The sequence below is a fragment of the Eptatretus burgeri genome, chromosome 2 (genome assembly GCF_056783735.1).
Source record: "Eptatretus burgeri isolate ZD-2024b chromosome 2, Ebu_testis_v1, whole genome shotgun sequence".
Lineage (NCBI taxonomy): Eukaryota > Metazoa > Chordata > Myxini > Myxiniformes > Myxinidae > Eptatretus > Eptatretus burgeri.
The window spans coordinates 41,755,400-41,779,812 of NC_140962.1; the positions used below are offsets into that span (position 1 = coordinate 41,755,400).

A 24,413-nucleotide genomic window follows, 5' to 3' on the forward strand; every position below is an offset into this window, starting at 1 on the left:
ACTCGCCCCAGTTGGAGTACATACAGAGACCAGGGAAACGACACTCAAGGAGTGACAAATCCTTTGTCTCATAATACGCTCGTTGACCGGTGTTACCTCAAGTATCATTGAAGTCAGCTTATTGGACACAGCTACAAGAACTCCTTGGGCACGGTAACCATCAGAGCGACCAGACCAACAGTAGGTGTTGGTGAGCAGGACCACCCACCATGATCTCGCCACAATCCGGTCTCTGAACCTCAGAGAGTGCTGCAATACCGTTGTTCAAACACTTGAGATTAGACGATAATGGAGACAGGTGATCATCCTCTCTTTGGGATAAGACATTCCAGGCACCCACCCCAAAATGACCGCCTCAGGTTAACCTAAGGAGACTGCTGTCTGGTGGACGACATCTCAGCACCACCACGACACACATTACTGCATTCTGACCTGGGAAGGTTACCCCGTGGTTTCCCTCCTATCATCAAATAATGGGGGTCCCGAAGGCTTTGCCCCAATCTCGTCATCCAGTGAGCTGCTGCCTTCAAGTCTTTCCACAGATTCCCAATGGAATTCAATTCTGAGTTCTGGTTGTATGCTTTCAGAATCTCAGAGTGTGTTTGTGTCACAATAACGTATTCTCTTGGTTTTGTTCACTTTCTCTGGAAGGGAGACGGTCATGTACAGGATGGGGAAAAGGGCTTGGTAGTGCACCAGAGGGTGGATGTTGGTGTACACGAATGGGGTTGGGTGTTACCAGAGAGAGGGAGTGGGGGGTGGTATGTTCTGGAGGGATGTTGGGGGGGGAGTACAGAATGAGGGGAGAGGTTGGGTGTACCACGTGGCTGAGGGTAGATATACCAGGGGTTCGGTGTGTCTGAGGCGAGTGGAAGTGTGGTGTATTTGGGGAGGGAGTGGTGTGTATCAGAAGTGGTTATTCAGACTGGTTCTTGGCTCTTTATTCCGGCTGCTACTGGGCTCTCATGTACATCAGATGGGGTTAACAAGGGTTAACATCAGATGAGTTCGCATAACAAGGGACACAGGGGAATGCAGCTTCGTCTCTGAACATTTCATCGGTTGGAGTATTGTTTTGTGTCCGACTACGGCGGCCATCTTTGTGAAACGTGACGAAGGACGTCGAAATCGCTTTGTCCTCTTCCCTGGCGGCATGCAAAGCGGTTGATACGGAACGAGTCGCCTGGCAAGCGATAGCAAGCCGCTTGAGCCCCGCAGTTTTCGTGTGAGGTAACACGATGCCGGTGAGGAAAGCTGCGACACTGAATGATGTTTCACAGTGAAGTGACACGACACCTATTCAGCAACATTTAAAACGACATGTGAAACGTGTTTCCACAACCCTTCCGTACATCATTGGACCGGTGTAGGTGTTGCTGCACAAAACGGCATTTTCACAGAGCATTCCGTGTGAGATTCGTTCAAAAAACAACGACATTCGCTTTTCCAGTGACTCGAGTTATGCTAACCAAGATGGCGGCCCGGCGGCGAAACATCACACGGGTTGTGCTTCTTCGATGTTTTTTACAATTCAGTGAGAACCAATCGTGATAAGAAGTAAACTGCTCAGACACTCCATTCTGCAGTTGTTTACTTATATTCGCCTCAATCCATATCACATCGACCGTTCCTTGGTAACTGTTGCTTGGTAACCGTTGCGCGTGCTTGATGGGCCTCAGGCTTCTGATGTTGAAGTTCGTTGGAAGGAAACTGGTGTTTAATTTAATTTAATTTTTTACCTTCCCGGATGTTCCATGGATTAATTTAATCGAAAGGATAATTCCCGAAGGATTAATGAGATAATTTAAATTGTTTCCCCAGAAATAACATTAAATGGAGGTGAGTTGTGACGTCACCACAACCAACGACAAGGCCGAGACCCACGGTTCCTCATGTACAACAGTCATATGCAATGGCGGGGATCGAACCCCACACGGGACCACATCCGCTTCTCGAGAATTTGACCGTGCAATTACCCGCTCAGACCACTCGGCCACCCATCCCCACAAGTTTAAATTGAGTGTTTTATCCCTCTCAACCTTCAGTGAAACGGGGATTCCACTCGCATGCCATCGTCACTTCATGTAACCATTTTTAACCCTTTTAACCACCAGGGGATGTGGACTTCACACTCTTACACCACTCATCACGTCATATAACCACATTTTGAAGCATTTTAAACACCAAGGAACGAGGATTTCACTCAAACACCACTCAACACGTCATATAACCACATTTGAACCCTTTTAGCCCTCGGGGAACGTGGATTTCAGTCGTACACCACTCATGACGTCATGTAACCACATTTTTCACCATTTTATCCACTAGGGGGATGTGGATTTCATTCGTAAACCACTCTTCACGTCATTTAACCACATTTTTAACTCAACCACCAGGGGATGTGGACTTCACACTCGCACACCACTCATCACATCGTATAACCACATATTTAACCATTTTAACCCTCCATGGGATGTGGATAATTTCAAAAGCTGAAGTCCGTTTAATGAAAGTTTTTTCAAAAGTAATAAACTGCAGCAACAAAGACAGGTAATAGTAATATATCCTCCAATCTAAATAGTGGGGCAACTTAGCACAATTATGCTATATTTAGCTAAGTTGCCCCTCTAGTGGGGAAACTTAGCTAAATATAGCATAACAATTGTGCATTTTTTGAGGAAAGCACCAAATTTGGCACACTAGTAGCCTAACATGTTACGAACAGATTTGGATATTGGGACATCTCAAATTCAGCCGCTGATGGCTGTGGCAGCCATTTTCCACTGCCATCAAAAATTTTGAGATGGCCCAATATCCAAATCTGTTCATAATATGATAGGCTACTCGTGTGCAAAATTTGGTGCTTTCCCCACAAAATGCACAATTGTTATGCTAAGTTTCCCCACTAAAGCCCAAACCTGGTGAGATGATGCTCAGGAAGGCGATTGGTTGGGGTTTCACCTTCCTCTGTAAAACATCACAGTGGGTACCCGAGGGCCAAGCCCCGGATTACGGGGAGTGTTGTGCAAGGGTTGGTTAGTTCAGTGTCATGTTCTGTGAAGCTGCCGCCACGCGCATGCGCAGTGTGCGCCTCCCTGGGTAATAAATGTGGAGCTTCGACTTTTGTGGTGTCTGGCCTTTCACCCCGCAGTCCTTCGGATATGCCACAACTGGCGACGAGTTTAGTGCTTTGTCAAGTTGACATTGCTCACGATGGCGTCTGTGGGGATTCTGGTGGAGTACCAGCCGGATGAGGGCTGGGAAGACTTTTCTGATCGATTGGGACAAAACTTCATTACTAACAAGATGGCGGCGGCAGAAGATGCTGATCGTCGCCGGGCCGTTCTGCTTACTGTGTGTGGCAAAACAACATATGCCCTGATGAAGGATCTGGTGACTCCCGATAAGCTGAAGGACAAAACCTTCGATGAACTGATCGAGATTGTGGCCAGACACGACAAGCCGAAACCCGGGAAAATTGTGTACCCAGTACAAGTTCTACACTCATGGGAGGAAGGAAGGTCAGTCGATGTCCGAGTTTGATGCTGACCTTCGCAGATTGGCTGAACATTGTGAATTCGGTGCCACGTTGGATGAGATGTTGAGAGATGTTTTCGTTATTGGCATCAATAAGGAGACGATCCTCCGGAAATTGTTGGTTGTTCCCGATCTCGATTTGACTAAAGCTGTGTCAATCGCAACTGCCTGCATGACGATGGATGAGGGGCTGCGTGTTATCAGCGGCAGAGAGCGAGACTCCCAGCCGAGTTCATGCAATGATGTCAACAAACTGAGCTCATCATCATCATCAGCTGTGAAGCCCAGCCTTCCTCAATTTCACAGATCTGCTCAACACATAACCTCGTTTCATAATGCGAGCTAGTCTGTGCCAAAGCAGAGCAGTGGATCGTCGGGGTCTCCAACACGTAAACCGTGTTGGCACTGTGGGGGGAGGCACTTACCCCACCTGTGTCGTTTCAAACACTGTTCCTGTCATAACTGCGGGAAACTTGGCCATCTATGCAAGATGTGTCGCCAGACATCCCAACACGGTACGAATCACAACATGATCCGTTTGGCCACGCCAGTGACCGCCGGTGACACCTCCTGCTTCAAAGGAGCATGATTTGCTCAGTATGTCGGATAAAAGCAAACACATTGTGGTGGATGTCAGGGTGAATGACATTGCCGTGGAGATGGAGATGGACACCAGGGCCAGCCAGTCAATCATGAGTTCTGAAACTTTCAATAGGCTGTTTAGCCGGGAGACAGTGAGACCGGTACTCAGACTGGTGAACAACAAGTTGCGAACTTACACCAATGAACTGATACCTGTGATTGGTAGTGCGGAGGTGAAGGTCACCTACAATGATGTGTCACGGAAACTACCCTTGTGGATCATTCAGGGAAATGGGCCGACATTTTTTGGGCGGAATTGGTTTGAATTCATCAAACTTGATTGGCCTGTGATGAAATTGATGGCTTGTGATGTTAATCACAATGCCATTCTTGACAAATACCCCTCATTGTTTGGAGGTGGTGTCGGCACCTTTAAAGGTGTTAAAGCCAAAATCTATGTGGATGAGAGTGCTTAGCCAATTTTTTGTAAAGCGAGGTCTGTACCTCACATGATGCGTCCAAAGATCGAGGCAGAGCTCGACCGCCTGCAGATGGAAGGTGTTATCAGTCCTGTTGAGTTCAGTGATTGGGTATGTCCAATTGTTCCTGTATTAAAGTCAGGTGGTAGTGTTCGGATTTGTGGTGATTACAAAACAACAATCAACAGGTATTCCAAACAGGACCATTATCCTCTGTCCAAGGCAGATGATTTGTTCGCTACGCTTTCTGGTGGAAAGAAGTTTAGCCGCCTGGATTTGGAATCTGCTTATACTCAGATGTTACTTGATGAGGACTCCAAGAAGGATACATGTTGTAACACTCACAAGGGGTTGTGTGTTTATAACCGCTGTCCTTTTGGAATCAAATCAGCCGCTGCTATATTTCAACGCAATATGGAGAATCTGCTGAAAGCAAATCCAAATGTAGCGTTTCAAGATGATGTTTTGATCACCGGCTGCAATGATGCTGAATATTTGTGGAACCTTGAGGCGGTTCTCAAACGTCTTGTTGAAGCCGGTGTTAAGGTGAAACGTGACAAATGTCGATTCATGTTACCCCAAGTGGAATTTCTCGGTCGTATTGTCAGTGCTGATGGCATCAGGCCCAGCACGTCCAAGACGGAAGCTATCAAGGATGCTCCGACTCCTGCGAACACGACCGAGCTCAAAGCTTTCCTGGGTAAGTTGAACTATTACTGTAACTTTCTTCCGAATCTGAGCACCGTCCTTGAGCCTCTCCACAAACTCCTTCCTAAAGGTGTTGAATGGCGATGGTCTACGCAGTGTAATGAGGCGTTTGCTGAGGCAAAACGGTTGCTGTGTTCATCTAAAGTATTGGTGTACTACGATACTGCTAAACCATTGGTTCTCAGCTGTGATGCCTCGTCTTATGGCATTGGCTGTGTGTTCTAGCAATGTAATGATGGTGTACTATGGCCTGTCGCCTATGCCTCACGCACTTTGTCAGCAGTGGAGCTTAACTTCTCCATGGTTGAAAAAGACACATGGACTTTCAGTCATGGAAAAAGACTGAAAAAGAGACAAAAACACATGGACGAGACGAAGGAAGAATTGGCAGAGACGCAAGGGGAAATAGAGCAGGTGAGGGACGAGGTGAATAAAATAAAGGACGAGCAAGCACGGATGGAGTGGAAGGTAAAGGATATTAAAACAGAGCTGGTGGAATGTATCGAGACCCAGGGCGAGCATCAGGTTAACCTCCCTCAGGAACAGAGGGAGATGGTAAGCTTCCTCAAAGCGAGCCGGGACCAGGTAGGGCCGGCGGAACCGCGCAAGGTTGAGCGGGTGAATGATGCGAATGGGTCCATGCAGAGTTTGGGGGGGGGGGGTGTTAGAGACCCCGGGACCCCTTGAGTTAACACGAATCCCTGATGTGATTGTCCCGGAGTGCATGTCAAGGTGCGAGAATGGCGTGAGTGTCATGGCATGCGTGAGTGCGTGCATGGAAATGGACGACGGATGGATTCCGACGGGAGACGGGAAAAGCAAGCCTGTAAGGCCGCAAAGGATTAATTTGACAACCGCGCCGAGTTCGCGCGACGGCACGTACGAGGTCCATGGCGCGTTTCGCGCACGGCCTGCACGCGCGCGTCTGCGCGATCGCAATCCGGCGCGAGAACGCTCCACGTCGGATACGAGCCGGCCACGTGCACGGCGAGAATGTAGATGGCTAGTGTTGTGTGAATTTGGAACACGCGGGTTCCCACGTGGGCGCGTGTGCGGGGCATCACGTGCTGCATCAGCACACGGATGAGGTTGATGAAGTAATTAAAGCTGTTTATGGGTCCGTAAACGATTCTCCATCGATCCAAGCACGTGAAACCAAGCAAACTATGGCCCAAGATAATTACACCCATTTAGTAAACAAACGTGTAAATGTGAAGCCACAGAAGTGTGGAAGCAAAGATATTAATGTTTTTGAGGAAGATGGTGGGCAGTGTGCTGATGTTTCCCAAACCCAACATTCTGGGGACCCCCCCCCCCCCATGCTGAATTAACGGCTCTTCAAACAAAAATAGCTGAGAATATAGACCCGGACCCCAGTGGAGCAATTTCTGATTGAACCGAATCAGATGAGGAGATGGACATGACTGCATTGTCACAGCCAATAGCAGATCAGCCCCAAATCCCTCCACACCTTGTTCTCTCATTTCTAAATTAAACTTATAGACAGCGGAATGTTGTAATCATTGATCACTTTCCCAATCTGCCTCCCTATATTCAGACTGCAAAGCACGTCCTAAAAAACTTCGAAGAACTAAATCTAACAAAGTCACAGTTTCATCGTCTAAAGAAAATTATAACAAAGGCAAAGGCTGAGTATTCTCAGCATCAAACAAAATCTACTACCAAATTAAGAAAACACTCACTTTTGCAAAACTTAATATAAATGGTGGTGGTGCTAACCACATAAACCATACCCAAGTTAATCATTTATTTAAACGGAAGCAAGTTGATGTGATCCTCTTGCAGGAAACTCATATCACTGATAAGGTTGAACATGACTGATGCAGAATTTTTAAAGTTAAATGTTTCTTTTGCAACATGTCTTCCCTATCTGCTGGAGTTGGTTTTTTGTTAAAACCAGGACTCGCAGCTGAATGTTGCCTCTTTCAGGAGGTGATAAAGGGCCGTTTTAGATCCCTGGAACTGGTAATTAATAACTTAAAATTTATCATTTTTAATGTATATGCACCAAGCGAGATCTCTGACCGAAAAACTTTCCTTTTGATAGCGATAAACCATTTCAAATTGTTTGATTTTGATCAGAGTATATGCATAGGGGGTGATTTAAATTGTGCGTTTCAGCCCAAATTGGAAAGAAACTCACCGGAATCACATCCCGAAGCCCATGGTGATTTCTCCCATTTTCTTTCTGTCGCCGGTTTCCCTGATTTATGGTGCTTGATGCACCCAAATGACCAACAGTACACATGGTGTTGATGCTCCAATGGTCATGTGTCCTTAGCGAGGCTTGACCATTCGTACATAACCCCACATTTAAAGAATGTTGTAGCCTCCTCAAATATTTTCCCCTCTATCTTCTCTGACCACCACATGGTCACTGTGGGCCTATCCTGTCCCCAATTCCATAGTAGAAGTGCTTATTGGAAATTTAACATGTCTTCTTGATGATGCCACTTTTAAAGAAGCTTTTTGCAATCTCTGGATAGCGTTTGCAGAAACAAAGCTTTATTTACAATCTAGTAATGTATGGTGGGACAATCTGAAAACCCATATATGGTTGTTTTGTCAACAATTTAATTCGTACAGGAGTCATACAAGTCAAATCCCATTGGCCCAGTTAGAAACCGAAATTCTAAAACTGGAGAACAAACTGGCAAAACCAGAAAATGAGACAAATTATAAATTATTCCGAGAAAAAAAAAAAGACTCGGCTTCAAGAGTTATTGCATGAAAAAGCTGCTGGATCATTGGTTAGGCTTCGAATACATAATCTAAAACTATCACATAGCCCTAGCAAGTCGTTTTCCTACCTTGAAGCCGAAACCATGCCATCTCGGCTTATTTTATCAGTTTTGGACCCCAGTGAAAATGTCATGACAAATTCTGATGAAGTAAAAAAATACCATTAGAAAGTTCTATTCAGAACTATTTTCAAAATAAGATGTTTGTGAGGATAAGATAAACCTCTTTACCTCCTATCCCCCATCCCTGACTGAGACTCAGCATCTGGAGCTGCCGTTAACACTCGCAGAACTAGAATGAGCCCTAGGTGAAATGGACTCTGGAAAGGCACCCGGAATTGATGGCATACCTGCTGAATTTTATTTGGAATTTTGGCATCTTATAGGTCCGGAACTCTTCAACATATTCCAAGAATCTTTGCGATCTGGTGTAATGCTTTTAAGTCCCCCGAGAGCAGTGGTGAGTCTCTCCTTCCAAAGTCGGGTGATCACCGACGGATGGAAAATTGACGACTGCTATCTTTACTTTGTACTGACTATAAACTCTTTTCAAAAGCGATGGCAAATAGACTGAAAAAAGTCATTGGCAATCTCGTCCTACCTGATCAGACTTTCTGCATCCCTGGTCCATCCATTTATGATAACATTTTCTTGGTTCGGGATCTAATGTGTGCTTGTTATGATCGAAATGACTTTGATATATATTTTTTTTAGACTTGGAAAAAGCTTTCGACAGTGTTCATCATTTTTTCTTGTGGTGGATCCTCGAATCATATGGATTTGGGGTGAATTTCAGAGCCTTTATAGCTCTATTGTACACTGACATATTTAGTATCATGAAGGTTAACAATGAATTGATTTCCCCAATACAGGTTCAGAGGGGGGTGTGACAGGATTGCCCAGTTTCAGGCTTGCTTTTTGCATTGGCAATATAACCATTACTTGTGCACTCAGGGAGAATATCTCCCGTCTAACTTGTTTTCCAAGGAGTCCTCCATTGAAGATATCTGCTGATGCTGATGATGTTTGCGTCATCATCAGGAGCAACCAAGATATCACTGCACTCACATAATCTCTGAGAACTTTTCTCCTGGCTTCTTCCCAAAAAGTTATTTGGAAGAAAAGTAAGGCACTGTGGGTGCCATACATTAATAGGCCGGGGGCCAGTGGGACCAACCTTGCACCCCCCCACCCCCCCCCCCGCGACAATTTTTCACTGATACCACAGTGTTCAAATATATATCCCAAGTATCAGAAAAAAAGATGTTCCTTGAAAAATAACTCATTTGCACTATGATTTATTAAGCTGTTTCCATGGCAACCAATCAAAAATAGACGAATCTCACAAAGATCGGCAAAATGTCAACATCTCTGTCAAATATAAACATAAAATCACAAAATTGGTGCCAAATTAAAGCTTATGCATTTACGTATTAAATATATATTTTGTTTTTGCTGATTGGCGAATTTGCATATTAATTAAATTTGACTTAAAGACAATAATTCCCACAAAAATGCAGGAATTTCCATTTTCTTTCCTTGTAATTACCACACGTCAGTTTTTTGTCAAAAAAAAAAAACATTACTTAAGTGTTGCCAGATACAAGCCAGGTTGGCAAAAAATATATTAAAATTTTTGAATTTTTTTAAGTAGGCTAATTATCATAAAATACAAAGCACAATGAATCGTTCGAAAATTATGAAAAATCAGATTAATCAATAGAATTAATTACCTGGGCCTGATATAATACATAACTGTGACTTATGATGTCTGTTGGTGTTTAAGGGAAACATAACTATTTTCTGTTTGAGTCAAAGTAGTGGAAATAATTTTAAATGCATTGATATGCGAATTAGGATTCGCCATTATGGAAATTCTCATTTTCGTAAATATCTCAACTTCTGGTACATGGAAATTTGTAAGTGAGGAATCTACACATATGTTTGGAGGGTCAAGGAATAGAGTGAACATATTTTCTTTGTTGTCAGAGATGTAGAATAATGTTTGGATAGCTTAATTACATGCAAAAATCATGGAACAACGAATTTCCTATACATCTTTATTTCCTATGAACAGAATGCACGAAGCGATGTGTCCTCCGTTTTGAGTTTCACGTAAGCATCATGACTACATATTTTGATAAGATTGGGCCTTGAAGTTAAATCAAATATTTTAAAATGCAGTGGTATGTAAATAAGGTGAGTGGATGTCATTATATCATAATGTATATCCACCAGAGGCTGGAAATAGTGACCATCCTGTAGGCACAAAAGTTAAACTGATGTGTAATTATTTGCGGCTAGAGGAGAGCATACACAGCAAAAATGTATTCATATGGTCCATCTGAGTGCAGTAATTGAAGATCTCACACTTTGAATGCATTCGGATATAAAAACGTCAATCAAATAATATTTACTGTATCCCCTTTCTTCCAGAGTTACCAGATGTTTGAAATCCTACTAGCCACACACCAGATCTGACAAATGGTTTATCTTTACATTGTTCACCTGCATGTGCACTCTACTATGAAGTAGATCGATAAAATGGCAAAAACTATGAGTAGATGTTCTGCAATCTGTTGGAGTCTTAGAAAACTTCGTAGCACACATATGAGTTTGACAATCTCGACCAGTTGATAATCACGCTGTTTCGGTTAACTATCAGTCATTTATAGAAGAAGTGTCCTTAGTTCGCAGATTCTGAGCCTGATATTTGCTTGCTATGTCCTTCATTGGCCACCATACTATTCAATGTCCGAGTTCACACAATATTCACATTCGCATGGCTCGTCATCATCCTCATCATCACTGTCTTCTTCCAGTGCCTCCTGCAGTGAACCAATCGACTTATTGGGGAGAATATCGCCCGATATCCACAGTGGCTCCATAACACCATCATACCACCATTTTTTTTAGATGTCCAGCTATGTTCTTGCATGTCATCTGGTATATTGGGATCTGCGATCTGAGAACGCTTCCAAACAGCTGCTTGATAATTAGCTCTTCGGATGTACTGCTCTATGCACTTTCTACATGGAGGTAGTTTCCCAAGGTCAATGTTGCGGCCTGCGTCCAGAGGGTTGTCCCCACACTTCTCCCTTATCATGAGCACCCTTACTTCATCCACTTCCTGAAATCGACTCTTTCCATACATGACGCAAGTGAACTGTTCCAACGTAAGCATCAAGTCTGGAGGCACATCCTATGTATCACCGTCATGCTAATGCTGGTACATATACCGGCATTCTTTCACGAATCTGAATTGGTCTGACCTTTCCCTTGCCTTTGAATGCACTAGCCGAGTCACAGCCGGTATAGGCATGAAGTCCGAACAGTGCTTCCCTGTGCTGCTGTGTGTAAGCATTGCCAATCTCTGATATGTCGAGAAGCTTCTTGTTGTTCCCGGATCCTATTTCAAATAGCACTGAAGCACCATCGAATCTAGAGATGTAGCTAAGAAGTATGAAAAAGATATTGCTGTCTGAAGTTTTCACCTTGATATTCTTGTACCCCCATCTCCTTTCCGTACAGAGTGTAGAATATAACCCTAGTGTCAGTTTCCTCTTGGCTTAAGTTCAGTACTTCAAGGGGTGTCCTTATTGTTGCCTTTCCATCTTTGGATGTGAATCTGTAGGCCTTCCCTTCACTGATCAGGATGATCTCTCGGTGCTGAAGTTGCGCTGCATATTCATTTTCGTTCCATGTATCGAGCATGACTTGAACAAGCTGTTGTTTATTCTCATCATTTGTGAGAAATGCTTTCCAATCTGCAGGCCTTTTGGTGTTTCCACCTTGCAGCAGAAGCTTCTCGGCACCACTCCGGCGTACTCTTTCAATGGCTTTCACAGACCCTTTCTTGTACATGTCAGTACTGAATATTACGTCAACATTGTGGGGCATCATGTTGGGGCAAATTAGCTAATTAGCATAAACAAAATATATTTTAATACGTAAATATATAAGCTTTAATTTGACACCAATTTTGTGATTTCTTGTTTATATTTGAGAGATATTGACATTTTGCCGATCTTTGTGAGATTCGTCTATTTTTGATTAGTTGCCATGGAAACAGCTTAATAAAGCATAGTGCAAATGAGTTATTTTTCTAGGAACATCTTTTTTCTGATACTTGGGATATATATGAATACTGTGGTATCAGTGAAAAATTGTCGCGGGGGGGGGGGGGGGTGCAAGGTAGGTCCCACTGGCCCCCGGCCTAGTGAAAAGTGTCATCGTTGGGAGCTCGAAGTCACGTGACCGGCACCATCTTGGTTAGCACAACTTGGCTGACTCGCATCACGGATAGAGCTCGTTTTGAACATGTCCCACATTGACCAATCCAAGTAAATGTTAAAATGCCATTTTGTGTCGCAATAAACTGCTCCAATCGGTTACGGGAGGGTTGTGGAAAGACGTATCGCAGGTGTTTTTACATGTTGATGAACAGGAATGGTACATAGTTTTGCTCTGAAATTTTAATGTAGTATCGCAGCTTCTCTTTTGATGTTCATCACATGAACCCTGTTCGTAAGTCAATTGTTTTTTAGTTTGGGAATTGGTTTATTACAGTCTTTTTAATGTTGTTTAACAGTTTTAATTTATAACGTTTTTTAAAATATAACAGTTTTAATTTATAACAGTTTTTTTTAATATAACAGTTTTAACTTATAACAGTTTTTTAATTACAAGTTTTAATTTATAATTTTTTTTTTAATATAACAGTTGTAATTTATAACTTTTTTTATATAACAGTTTTAATTTATAACAGGTTTTTTTTAATGTAACAGTTTTTTTTAATATCAGTTTTAATTTATCACATTTTAAAAAAAAATATAACAGTTTTAATTTATGTTTTTTAAAATACTATAAGTTTTTTAAAAATCACAGTTTTCATTGATAAGTTTTTTTTAATAGTGAACGTAGTGAGCTTCATACTTAAAGCGTGCACATGAGAGAATAGGAAACAACAACAACAACAACAACACAATGCCCTAGCAATTTGGAATCCGTGTCGTTGGCTATGACCCTTTTGCGTCCGGTTTTTTTTTTTGCTTCCGGTTTTTGTCATGGGGAATGATGCATGCCGGGAGATAAAGGCATCGTCGGAGACATGAAAGACCCAAATATCAGACATGGTGTATATTTCCTCCACTGATTTTAATAAAGATATCTCCCGCATCATCAAAAAATAATTTTTAATCATGATTTACATTATTTGATCGCTGATCCAGAATCCAGGCCGAAGTAACCGGAAATTGTGTATACAGTTGTGAACAAGTTATAGGTAAAGTCAGAAGCGAATGTAAGAAGAATTCTATGTTCGCTTCTAGTATTTAGTTTTTTTTAGATGAGATCCTGTTCTAGGTGGTGTCGTTGTTGTGAAGGTATTGTTGAGGATTTTTTTTTCAGATGAGATCCTGTTCTAGGTGGTGTAGTTGTCGTTGTGAAGGTAATGTTGAGATATAATGTTGAGGTAACATTTATTTTTTTAGATGAGATCTTGTTCTCGGCGGTGTTGTCGTTGTTGTGAAGGTAATGTTGAGGTAATATTTATTTTTTCAGATGAGATCCTGTTCTAGGTGGTGTAGTTATTGTTGTGAAGGTAATGTTGAGGTAATATGCAGTAGTGTTATCACGGTTATAGAAATGCACAAATAATTAATTTGATCTATCGTATACCCAATCACACCTTTATGACATAATAATCACATAAAAAATTAACAACAAAACTCGAGAGAAAATACTCTAGCAGTTTTAAGTCTACCTAATTTTATAATAAAGATATCTCCCGCATCATCAAAAAATAATTTTTAATCGTGATTTACATTATTTGATCGCTAATCCCGAATCCAGGCCGAAGTAACCGGAAATTGCGTATGTAGTTGTGAAAAAGTTATAGGTAAAGTCAGAAGCGAATGTAAGAAGAATTCCACGTTCGCTTCTCGTATTTATTTTTTTAGATGAGATCCTGTTCTAGGCGGTGTAGTTGTTGTTGTGAAGGTAATGTTGAGGTAATATTAATTTTTTTCAGATGAGATCCTGTTCTAGGCGGTGTAGTTGTTGTTGTGAAGGTAATGTTGAGGTAATATTAATCTTTTCCAGATGAGATCCTGTTCTAGGCGGTGTAGTTGTTGTTGTGAAGGTAATGTTGAGGTAATATTAATCTTTTCCAGATGAGATCCTGTTCTAGGCGGTGTAGTTGTTGTTGTGAAGGTAATGTTGAGGTAATATGTAGTAGTGTTATCATGGTTATAGAAATGCACAAATAATTAATTTGATCTTTAGTATACCCAATCACACCTTTATGACTAAAACATTAACAACAAAACTAGAGAATAAATACTCTAGCAGTTTGAAGTCTACCTAATTTTATTATAAAGATATCTCCCGCATCATCAAAAAGTAATTTGTTATCGTGATTTACATTATTTGATCGCTGATCCCGAATCCAGGCCGAAGTAACCGGAAATTGCAGCAACGAATGTAAGAAGAATTCTACGTTCGCTTCTAGGCTTTGCCTATTCCATATTATTGGCTGCTCTTAGAGCAAGCACCCTTATTCTGGATATTTCCATCTGTCTGTCTGTCCACGAAACTTTGGTCAAGCCTAGGGGCTAAACCACTCAACCGATTCCAATGAAATTTGGTAAGTAGGACCAATATTTATGGGAATCATGTGCTTTCGAATATGGGACCCCGGGCCCGAGCAACGGCATAGCAACGGCCCTTTAAAGTGATCAAAAAATCGAAAATAAATAAAAAAAAATCGAAAAATCGAAGCTTAGAGTTCTGTGCGCAATCTATCGAGCTCCCTTCATGCCAATTTGCAGCCCTTACAAAAATATTTGTAGGAGGAGATAGGTTTTGGGCGAGTACATGTCGAACATTTCAGAAACAGTTAATTGCCAATATCTCGAAGAGAAAGAGTCTGATTTTGATGAAACTTGGGTGAAATGTGTACAATGTGGCAAGAGTGTACACAAAAATGAATGGTTGCTATGCACACCTCCATTGCTTATCAACAGCTAAAATACAAATATCGTACATCGTGCACTTTTTGTGGACTGTACAAAAAAAAATCAATACCTCCGAAACTGGACCTCCGAGGGACCTGGTTTTTTTGTGCCCAAGGAGAATGTCTTACAGCATCATATAAAATAATAAAATCTTTAGCGAATAGATAAATAGAATTACCAGGGATGCCATTTGTTAGAGTCTCTTTGGAAACATGCCTGGAATTTCACAAGGTGGGTTTCTGGGCGCAAACTAAGAGGGCTGTGATAATCATATTTATTGTGCTAAATTGATTGATAGCATGTACATGAATATCGTCGAGTCGCGTCAGCCAGCTTTCCATCTCAAGCGAGCAGCCATGTCGCCTACCGGCTTGTAACAGTTTTAATTTACAAGTTTTTTTGAATATAACAGTTTCAATTTATAATTTTTTTTTTAATATAACAGTTTTAATTTATAACTCCTCTTCTTCTTCTTCTTTCGGCTGCTCCCATTAGGGGTCGCCACAGCGGATCATCCGTATGATCCGCATAGTGATTTGGCACATGTTTTACGCCAGATACCCTTCCTGACGCAACCCTGGTCGCCTCTTACGACACAGGGATAATTAGTTTATAATAGTTTTTTATATAATATAACAGTTTTAATTTATAACAGTTTTATTTAATACTAGTGCGGGCCCGAAGTTGTGGGCCCGTAGGTGCGGGCCCGTAGGTGCGTGCCAGTATGTGCAGCCCTCTCTCGCCCCATCTCTCTCGCCCCCCTCTCTCGTCCCCCAATCTCATCCCCCCTCTCTCGCCCCCTCTCTTGCCCCCTCTCTCCCCGCCCAAGTCTCGCCCTTCCTCTCTCATCCCCTCCTCTACCGTCCCCCTCTCTTGCAGATATTGGTCGACAGATAAATGGCCGTAACTTGGGAACCGCTCGTCCGATTAACAGCAAACCTCAAAAAGGCACATCCGCAGGTCCCCAGCAATATTCCTGGCAAGTTTCAATCAGATCGGACCATCAATTGTGCAAAAAAAATAAAAAATAAACGTTAATTGTGACGTCATTCATGATGTCATAGCACCGTGTCTTGTCATTGGTCGACAGATAAATGGCCGTACCTTGGGAACCGCTAGTCCGATTAACAGCAAACCTCGAAAAGGCACATCCGCAAGTCCCCAGCAATATTCCTGGCAAGTTTCAATCAGATTGGACCATAAATCGTGCAAAAATAAATAAATAAATAAATAAACAAACAAACATTAATTGTGACGTCATTCATGATGTCATAGCACCGTGTCTTGTCATTGGTTGACAGATAAATGGCCGTAACTTGGGAACTGCTTGTCCGATTGACATCAAACCTCGAAAAGGCACATCTGCGGGGCCCCGGCAATATTCCTGACAAGTTTCAATCAGATCGGACTGGCAGTTGTCGAGAAATAGCGGTCACAGACACACACATACACACACACACACACACACACACACACACACACACACACACACACACACACACACACACACACACACACACACACACACACACACACACACACACACACACACACACACACACACACACTGCTGGAATTATAGATAGATAACAGTTTTAATTTATAACAGTTTTTTTTTAATATAACAGTTTTAATTTATAACAGTTGTTTTTTAATATAACAGTTTTAATTTATAACAGTTGTTTTTTTAATATAAGTATTAATTATAACAGTATTTTTAATATCACAGTTTTAATTTATAACAGTTTTTTTAATATCACAGTTTTAATTTATAACAGTTGTTTTTTAATATAAGTTTTCATTTATAATAATTTTTTTAATATAACAGTTTTAATTTATAACAGTTTTTTTAATATAACAGTTTTAATTTATAACAGTTTTTTTTAATATAACAGTTTTAATTTATAACCGTTGTTTTTTAATATAACAGTTTTAATTTATAACAGTTTTTTTAATATAAGTTTTAATTTAGAACAGTTTTTTTTAATATAACAGTTTTAATTTAGAACAGTTTTTTTTAATATAACAGATATAATTTATAAGATTTTTTAATATAACAGTTTTAATTTATAACAGTTGTTTTTTAATATAACAGTTTTATTTTATGTTTTTTTTATATTACAGTTTTAATTTATAACAGTTGTTTTTTAATATAACAGTTTTAATTTATAACAGTTTTTTTAATATCACAGTTTTAATTTATAACAGTTTTTTTAATATCACAGTTTTAATTTATAACAGTTGTTTTTTAATAAGTTTTCATTTATAATAATTTTTTTAATATGACAGTTTTAATTTATAACAGTTTTTTTAATATCACAGTTTTAATTTAGAACAGTTTTTTTAATATAACAGTTTTAATTTATAATTTTTTTTAATATAACAGTTTTAATTTATAAGTTTTTTTAATATAAGTTTTAATTTATAACAGTTTTTTTTAATATAACAGTTTTAATTTATAACAGTTTATTTAATATCACAGTTTTAATTTATAACAGTTTTTAACAGAACCAGCTGGTGTCGGCAAGAGCGAGACACACACATTGATCAATCACCCTGCCTGTGAAACACCAGGCAGACAGTTTATAGCTGGGTCGGGATTCGAATCCAGTGGGTGTACCCTTTAGGCCATCATGCCAGCCTTCTTACCTTATTTGACCAATGTATACGAGATGATCAATAAATCTGTGTCTCAAAGTTAATCAACTGATTAAACGATTCATTCATTATATAATTACAGTAACTTTAAAAAAAAAAAATTTACGACAGTTCTCATTAACTTTTTAAATATATTATCGTTTGTACATCTGCAAACATAACGAAGGTATATGATAAATTCCTTGGCCTCGAAATTTTGCTCCCACGATCGATCGAGCAGTTTTGTCGCGGCACCAACGACAGTCACGTGCCTCTTGACTCTTCGGCCACGTGACCATCACGATGGCAACGAGGCGACCAACGCAAGCGCTTCGAGCGATGAGCGTAAGTTTCACCAGGGAGTCATTTTCATTGACATTGTTATTCAACAGTTAATACAGCAGCGTTCCCTTGTGTCTGTCCTCCCTTAAATTGTTGGACACAATCAAAGCAAAGGTGTTTCTCACATTTAGTTTTAAATATCTCACCGCGGCACTTCAACAACTACTCTCCAGTATCATACCAGGTAGGTGAATCACCTTAATGGAACGTCTTTGGCCGGCGACACAGCTCGTTTGGGGATAAATTGTGCAAATTACGATGCAAACGTGACGCTCGGCACATTTATTGACCAATCATTAATTATATACTGGCATGTTGGTCAAGAATCTGTTTCCATGGAAACCGAAATGATACAGTTATATTCATCCAAAATATCACTCAGGTTGTCTCTTCTATCTGTGAAAAAACATAAAAGCATCAGTTGAATGTGCAATGTGGAGAAATAATATTTTATTTCATGCTTTGCTGAGTTAATAATATTGCTTGAACTCAAATTCCACAGATTACATGACTCTCACAATTGGTATATACTGGGGTGAAAAGGATGAAGCTGTCCATGTCCTGCTTTTACCATGGAACCATACGTGTGAAAACGATCACTTTTAAATATCACTTCTTTCAACGATCACTTTCAAATCTATTTTTGTCTTTGTCTCCTGCCTGACAGTCAAACAAAACTCAAAATCATTCTAAACAGGAAACTTACTGTTTTTAAGGACGTTATAATGGACACATCCAACAGGCACAAATAATTGATGCAAAATAGATAGGATGACGTAGTAAGCTGCGGAAAATGGCGGTACATTCTGGAAGTTATTTATTTATACGACTTTTACAATCTTTATTTCATTGAAATTTAATTATCTACTTGAACACTGTAGAACAAAAATCCCCTTCTCAATACTGTTACGGATTTGGAAACCTTGTGCACACAAACAGCCAGAGTCCCCATAGCTTAGTTATTTCGATAAGTATGTGTTTATAGTTAGAATCCCTCCTTCTGTTGAATGGGAATTGCGTGTGTGCGCTACGAGTTATTTTTTAGTTCGGTTTTTACAACTACAACAACTACAACAACAACGCCACCGTCCCTCACTCGACCCAGTCGCCATTGCTCACGTGTTTTTGGCTGAGGGCGTGGGTGGAGCCTCCGTCGCTTCGGGTCGAGGCTTCGCTCCAAGGAAGGGCATGGACCGTTTCCTCCAGCCAATGAGTGAAGGGCGAGCACCACACGCGTGCCCCAGCCAATCGGGAGGCTGACCTCGAGTCGTCCGACAACCCCTCGTCCAATCAGGAGGCGAGTGGCGAGGAAAGAAACCCTTCCCACCTGAAGAGAGAAAACGAGACTAGAGGACAACAGACAGGAGTCTTGGTGGCGATTGCGGCGCGGTCTGTCATCATGGTTGAGCCGTCTGCAGTCTTGGTGGTGATTGCGGCGCGGTCTGTTGTCGTGGTTGAGCGGACTGCAGTCTTGGTGGCGATTGCGGTGCGGTCTGTTGTCGTGGTTGAGCAGACGGCAGTCTTGGTGGCGATTGCCATGCGGTCTGTGGTCGTGGTTGAGCGGACTGCAGTCTTGGTGGTGATTGCGGCGCGGTCTGTGGTCGTGGTTGAGCGGACTGCAGTCTTGGTGGCGATTGCGGTGCGGTCTGTGGTCGTGGTTGAGCGGACTGCAGTCTTGGTGGCGATTGCGATGCGGTCTGTGGTTGTGGTTGAGCGGACTGCAGTCTTGGTGGTGATTGCGGCGTGGTCTGTGGTCGTGGTTGAGCGGACTGCAGTCTTGGTGACGATTGCGGGGCGGTCTGTGGTCGTGGTTGAGCGGACTGCAGTCTTGGTGGTGATTGCGGAGCGGTCTGTGGTCGTGGTTCAGCGGTCTGCAGTCTTGGTGCTGACAACGCCAAGGTCGTGGGTTCGAGTCCCATCGTGGTGGTTCGGGTCGGTGTGACCGCACAGAGGTGGGACAGGTATCCCTTCCCGGCTCTACTGACTAAAGAACCACGGGGTCCAGTTTCTTTTGGGTGTGTGTGTGTGTGTCTGTGGGCCCTGTCTGTAAGTAGAATCATTAAGTGCCTTGTTCATTGTACATTACATTTCTTCATATCCGTAATAACTCTGCTCTGTGTCTCCATTCTTGATTATTATTTGTAATAAACCCCTGTTAAATGTACCAGCTCGTTTTCTGTGCTTTCCTTCATTGGCCGACCAAGGTGCGTATTGAGAAATAGTAAGGCCGTTCGGGCCGGTAAATTGTTCATTTGGACCGACGGATCTTGGTAATCCCCACTCAGTTTACACCCGGATCAGGCTCGGTAAACGATCCGTTCCGCCCGAGGTCTGTCGAGGGTGTGGTTTTCCCCGGTAGTTGGACAACGTGGGTATTTAGGGTATATTGAAATTAGGCAATTAACCCTACCCCACACCATCGAAATATTGGCGACCACGGTCCGCTAAGGGACCCGTGAACTCTCGGACTTATCTGAAAGTCACGACCTAATTTCGGGTGTTCGGTGGGAGACGACTCCACTGCTCCACCTCGTGGTCGTTTATCGCCACCGACCCCCGGCCCACAACAATACTTCCAAGTACCTCCAGTTTTTCAGTACTTCGATTTAAATAAAGGTTCAAATGGGGGTGGTGTGTAAGTGTGCTGTTCAGGACTGCTTCAATAGCACTAAACATCTGTATTTATTTTTTAACGATTGTTAAAATCATTTTTATTTGTTAATTTTCATTAAAATCAACAAGAATGTGATTTAAAAATCACACTGCATGAGGTATCAGGTTCTATGAACTCCAGTTTACATTGATCTGAGGTTTATTGAAGAGTTTTTCCATAAATCACACACAGCACAAAGACATTGTTAGACTTCAGTGCACTTCTTACGAAAATTCACCAATTCTCCATATGTATGTATTTGTACATTCTGTTCTAGTCTTGCGTATTGCAGCCAAGCTGCCATAGTAGCTATCATTTCTTGGAAGTGCAGTTGTGCCACTGGTGCTGTGTTCCTCTTCCAGGAGAATGGTACTCATTTCACCAACTTGAGAAGATGATGGGCTGAGTCAACCCCTCCTGGTGTTAATTTGCAGCCAACAGGACTCGAACTCAGGACCCGAAGATCCTAAGCCAACCACTCTAGCCACGAAGCCAACACTAGGCTATTTTTGGTCTGCGTCCATGTATGTATTTTTATGTTAGAGGGGGTATGTGTTGGATAAATGAAAATTAGCATGGAGCATGTGCTCAAGGAGCTTCGAACATTTTTTTTTTTGTAACAGACATAATTAGAAGACAATAAAAAGTTGTCTTATTATTTCTGCCATGAGAGGGGCAATGTTGGAATAGGCATTAGGTAGGAAAGCATTATTTGTTTTGTCCTCTCTGTAAAGTAAGTGAGATGTCAGGTGAGGTAAGAAAAAAGGAGGTTAATTCATTGGCTACAGCAATTCGTGTTTGCACTGAAAAACACCTATCACAGCCCGAGTTATTGGTAATAGGCGTCTGACGTGACGCTGGCATTATAAAGATGGCGCTGGCATCGACGTGGCACTGGCATTACATTACAAACTATAAGGGCACTCGCTCGAGTGCATATCTCCGCCACGCAGTGCCTGATCCATGAGAACATATCGGGCCCATTACATTTTTGAAATACCATGCTTTAAATATCGTTTTTGGCCCTATCTCTAAATGGTGAAGAATCATTTTAAAAATTAAATAATTATCGTACCCAGATCTGGATTCGGACCATCACCAAAATCGAATCATTTCTTCCTTGTCATAAACCCAACGTGCCCGCCAAGTTTCGTCCAAATCCGTCCACAAAATCTTTTAGATATCGTGCTATGTATAGTTTTTGGCCCTATCTCTCAATGGTGAAAAATCACTTAAAAAATTCTAGTAGTCGGATCCGGATCTTCACCAAAATCTAATCAGTTTGTCCTTGTCACACACCGAACCGGCCCACAAAATTTCATCCGGATCCCTCCACAACTTTTTGAGATCTCCAGCACACAAACAAACAGACAGAGAGTGGTGAAAACATAACCTCCTTCACCTTCAGTGGTGGAGGTAACAAGAGAGTTCATATAACAAGATATCCGAGGCAGTGTTCAGGTATATACTTCAATTTTAATGAAATTGTGACTTTAACACATTGACTGTGTGCTTGGTGTTGGCTTAATGGATAGGGTGGTGGGCTTGGAATCCTATGATCCTGAGTTCAAACCCCACTCGGCTGTTGAATTAATACCAGGTGGGGTTGGCTCTGCCTGTCATCCTTCCGAGGTTAGCAAAATGAGTGCCAGCTTGCTGGTCAACTGTGTCGGAGTGGCGACCCGTCCAGGATTGTGTCCAATAGCCAAGGAGTCATCTTCGGCAGCACAGAGCCAAAGCTCTGCACAGAGTATGGTCCCGATGAATGGATGGATGGATGGACATTGACTGCCACCTATGAGTATACTCATAGTGCTGGGTGTACCAAATTTTCTAACTATTCTCGTGGAAAATATTACACCATTGAATTGTAAACAGAATATGCTGCTGTGCCAGATCACGAAACAAACAATCTGCTGACAGTTCAGTGAATGTAAATCCATGTAATAACAAGAAAAAGAGCTATCAGAGATTGCAGACCCTCATTATTATTCTTCATTCAATTGAATTTAGAATGGGATTAAAATAAATTAAATTCAAATCAAATGGAAGACCAAATAGGTACAGTCCTGCATTGGAGTAATCAGAAGGAACCTGAGCAAGCAAAAAGCAAAAATGAAGCCACCAGGAGGAACCTGGATAGGATTTGCAATTCAGCTGCTTCTCCTCCACCCTCAAACACATCCAGGCAAAGCTAAGTGAGCCTTATTCAAAAAAAAAAAAGGAAAAAAAGAACCAATATAAAAAAATCAAATATTTCCGGCTGCCAGACCATACGTCCGATCAAGTTGAAATTTAAAACATGTATTCCCCATCACTACGAGATCATAAATGTGAAGTTTCACGTTGATTGCTTCAGCGGCTCCAGAGAAAACATTATTTCATATTTTCTTCAATCCAATGTGGCTGCCAAACCATGTGACCTCTCAATTATTCCTTAACAAATTTGCACATCCGTGGCTTGGAGAACATTTGTGTGAAGTTTCCCCTCGATTTGTCCAGCCATTCTGAAGAAGATTTTTTAAAATAAGTTTTAGGGTAAATCCAATATAGCTGCCAAACCATGTGACCGTTGGCATCATATGTGTGAAACTTTTGTTCCTCATGGACAGGCGGTTATATGTTCAAAGTTTTGCCTCGATCTGATCAGCCACTTCAGAGAAGAAGATTTTTGAAGGTGAAAAAAATATATATATATGGCTGCCGAATCACGTGACTGATAACGCCATCGAATTCTTCTCTGTGGACCATTTTATCCCGAGATGATCCTCAAAATTTTCATCCCGATCAAATGTGGCATTCTACATATGCAATTATGACGTCATAACGATGGCACCAAGACGTCATTAAAATCACACTTATTCCTCATGAAGAGTACTTTCTGTGTGCCAAGTTTCAATTTTTTTCTTGGTGCGGTTTCAGATATACAGAGGTCCAATTTTTTTTTCGTTTTTCCAACATGACTGCCACACCACATCACCGATGGCGTCATAATTATGATTACAACATTCTACATGAGTAGTCGCACCTAGGGTGAAAATTTCGTCTCGATCTGATAAGCGGTTGCAGAGAAACACACGAAAGTTCTGTGCGGGCAAACAAACAAACAGACAGACAAACAAACGGACCCAAACGCAATATCCTCTCCTTCGGCAAGGGTATTCATGATCATCATTATAAGTCTCCATGAGAAGTTTTACCACTTCATGTGCATTCACACATGCCATTTTGAAGGGTAATGAAAAGTAACAAAAAAACACAAAACACATGGCACTCAGCACACTGTCTACCATTTGCAATGACAAAATAGCAATGTCCATTCAGTGCTAAAAATAATCCTACCAGATAGCTCGTACCTGGCATACAGAATTGAAAATCTTGCCCACTGCTTGCTACGAGTTCTCTCATAACATGGGGTTTCCCCTGCAATGGATAATAAATTAACTGAGATTTGCTCATTGAAGAGTAAAATTTAAAAATAAACTATACGCACGCACATGCTGACTTGGCTTGTAGATGGGAGTGGTGTATACCATAAGAGTTGGCAGTCAACATATCCCGAAGATTGTGATGACCGGGCGTAGTGGTGTGCGCCTATAATCCGGCTATTTGGAGGCTTGGGTTGGAGGATCGCTTGAGGACGGAGCTCTGCGCTGGGCCGTGCTATGAGAGGGTGCAGGGCAGCCTGGAATCATGG

The 24,413-nt window shown here is 41.6% G+C and overlaps 1 protein-coding gene across 8 annotated transcripts in view; it reads left to right on the plus strand.

Moving 5' to 3' along the window:
• Window positions 1-893: 893 nt before the first annotated feature.
• ODAD2 (outer dynein arm docking complex subunit 2) overlaps window positions 894-24,413 on the plus strand; it is an 88,767-nt gene continuing 65,247 nt past the window's right edge. For 3 of the 8 annotated variants that reach the window (XM_085868703.1, XM_085868760.1, XM_085868768.1), the window contains exon 1: window positions 18,019-18,066. In XM_085868703.1, the coding sequence (XP_085724829.1) occupies window positions 18,025-18,066 (42 nt within the window). In that variant the 5' untranslated portion in view covers window positions 18,019-18,024. The other 5 variants (XM_085868746.1, XM_085868736.1, XM_085868714.1 and 2 more) reach the window with 5 other exon arrangements.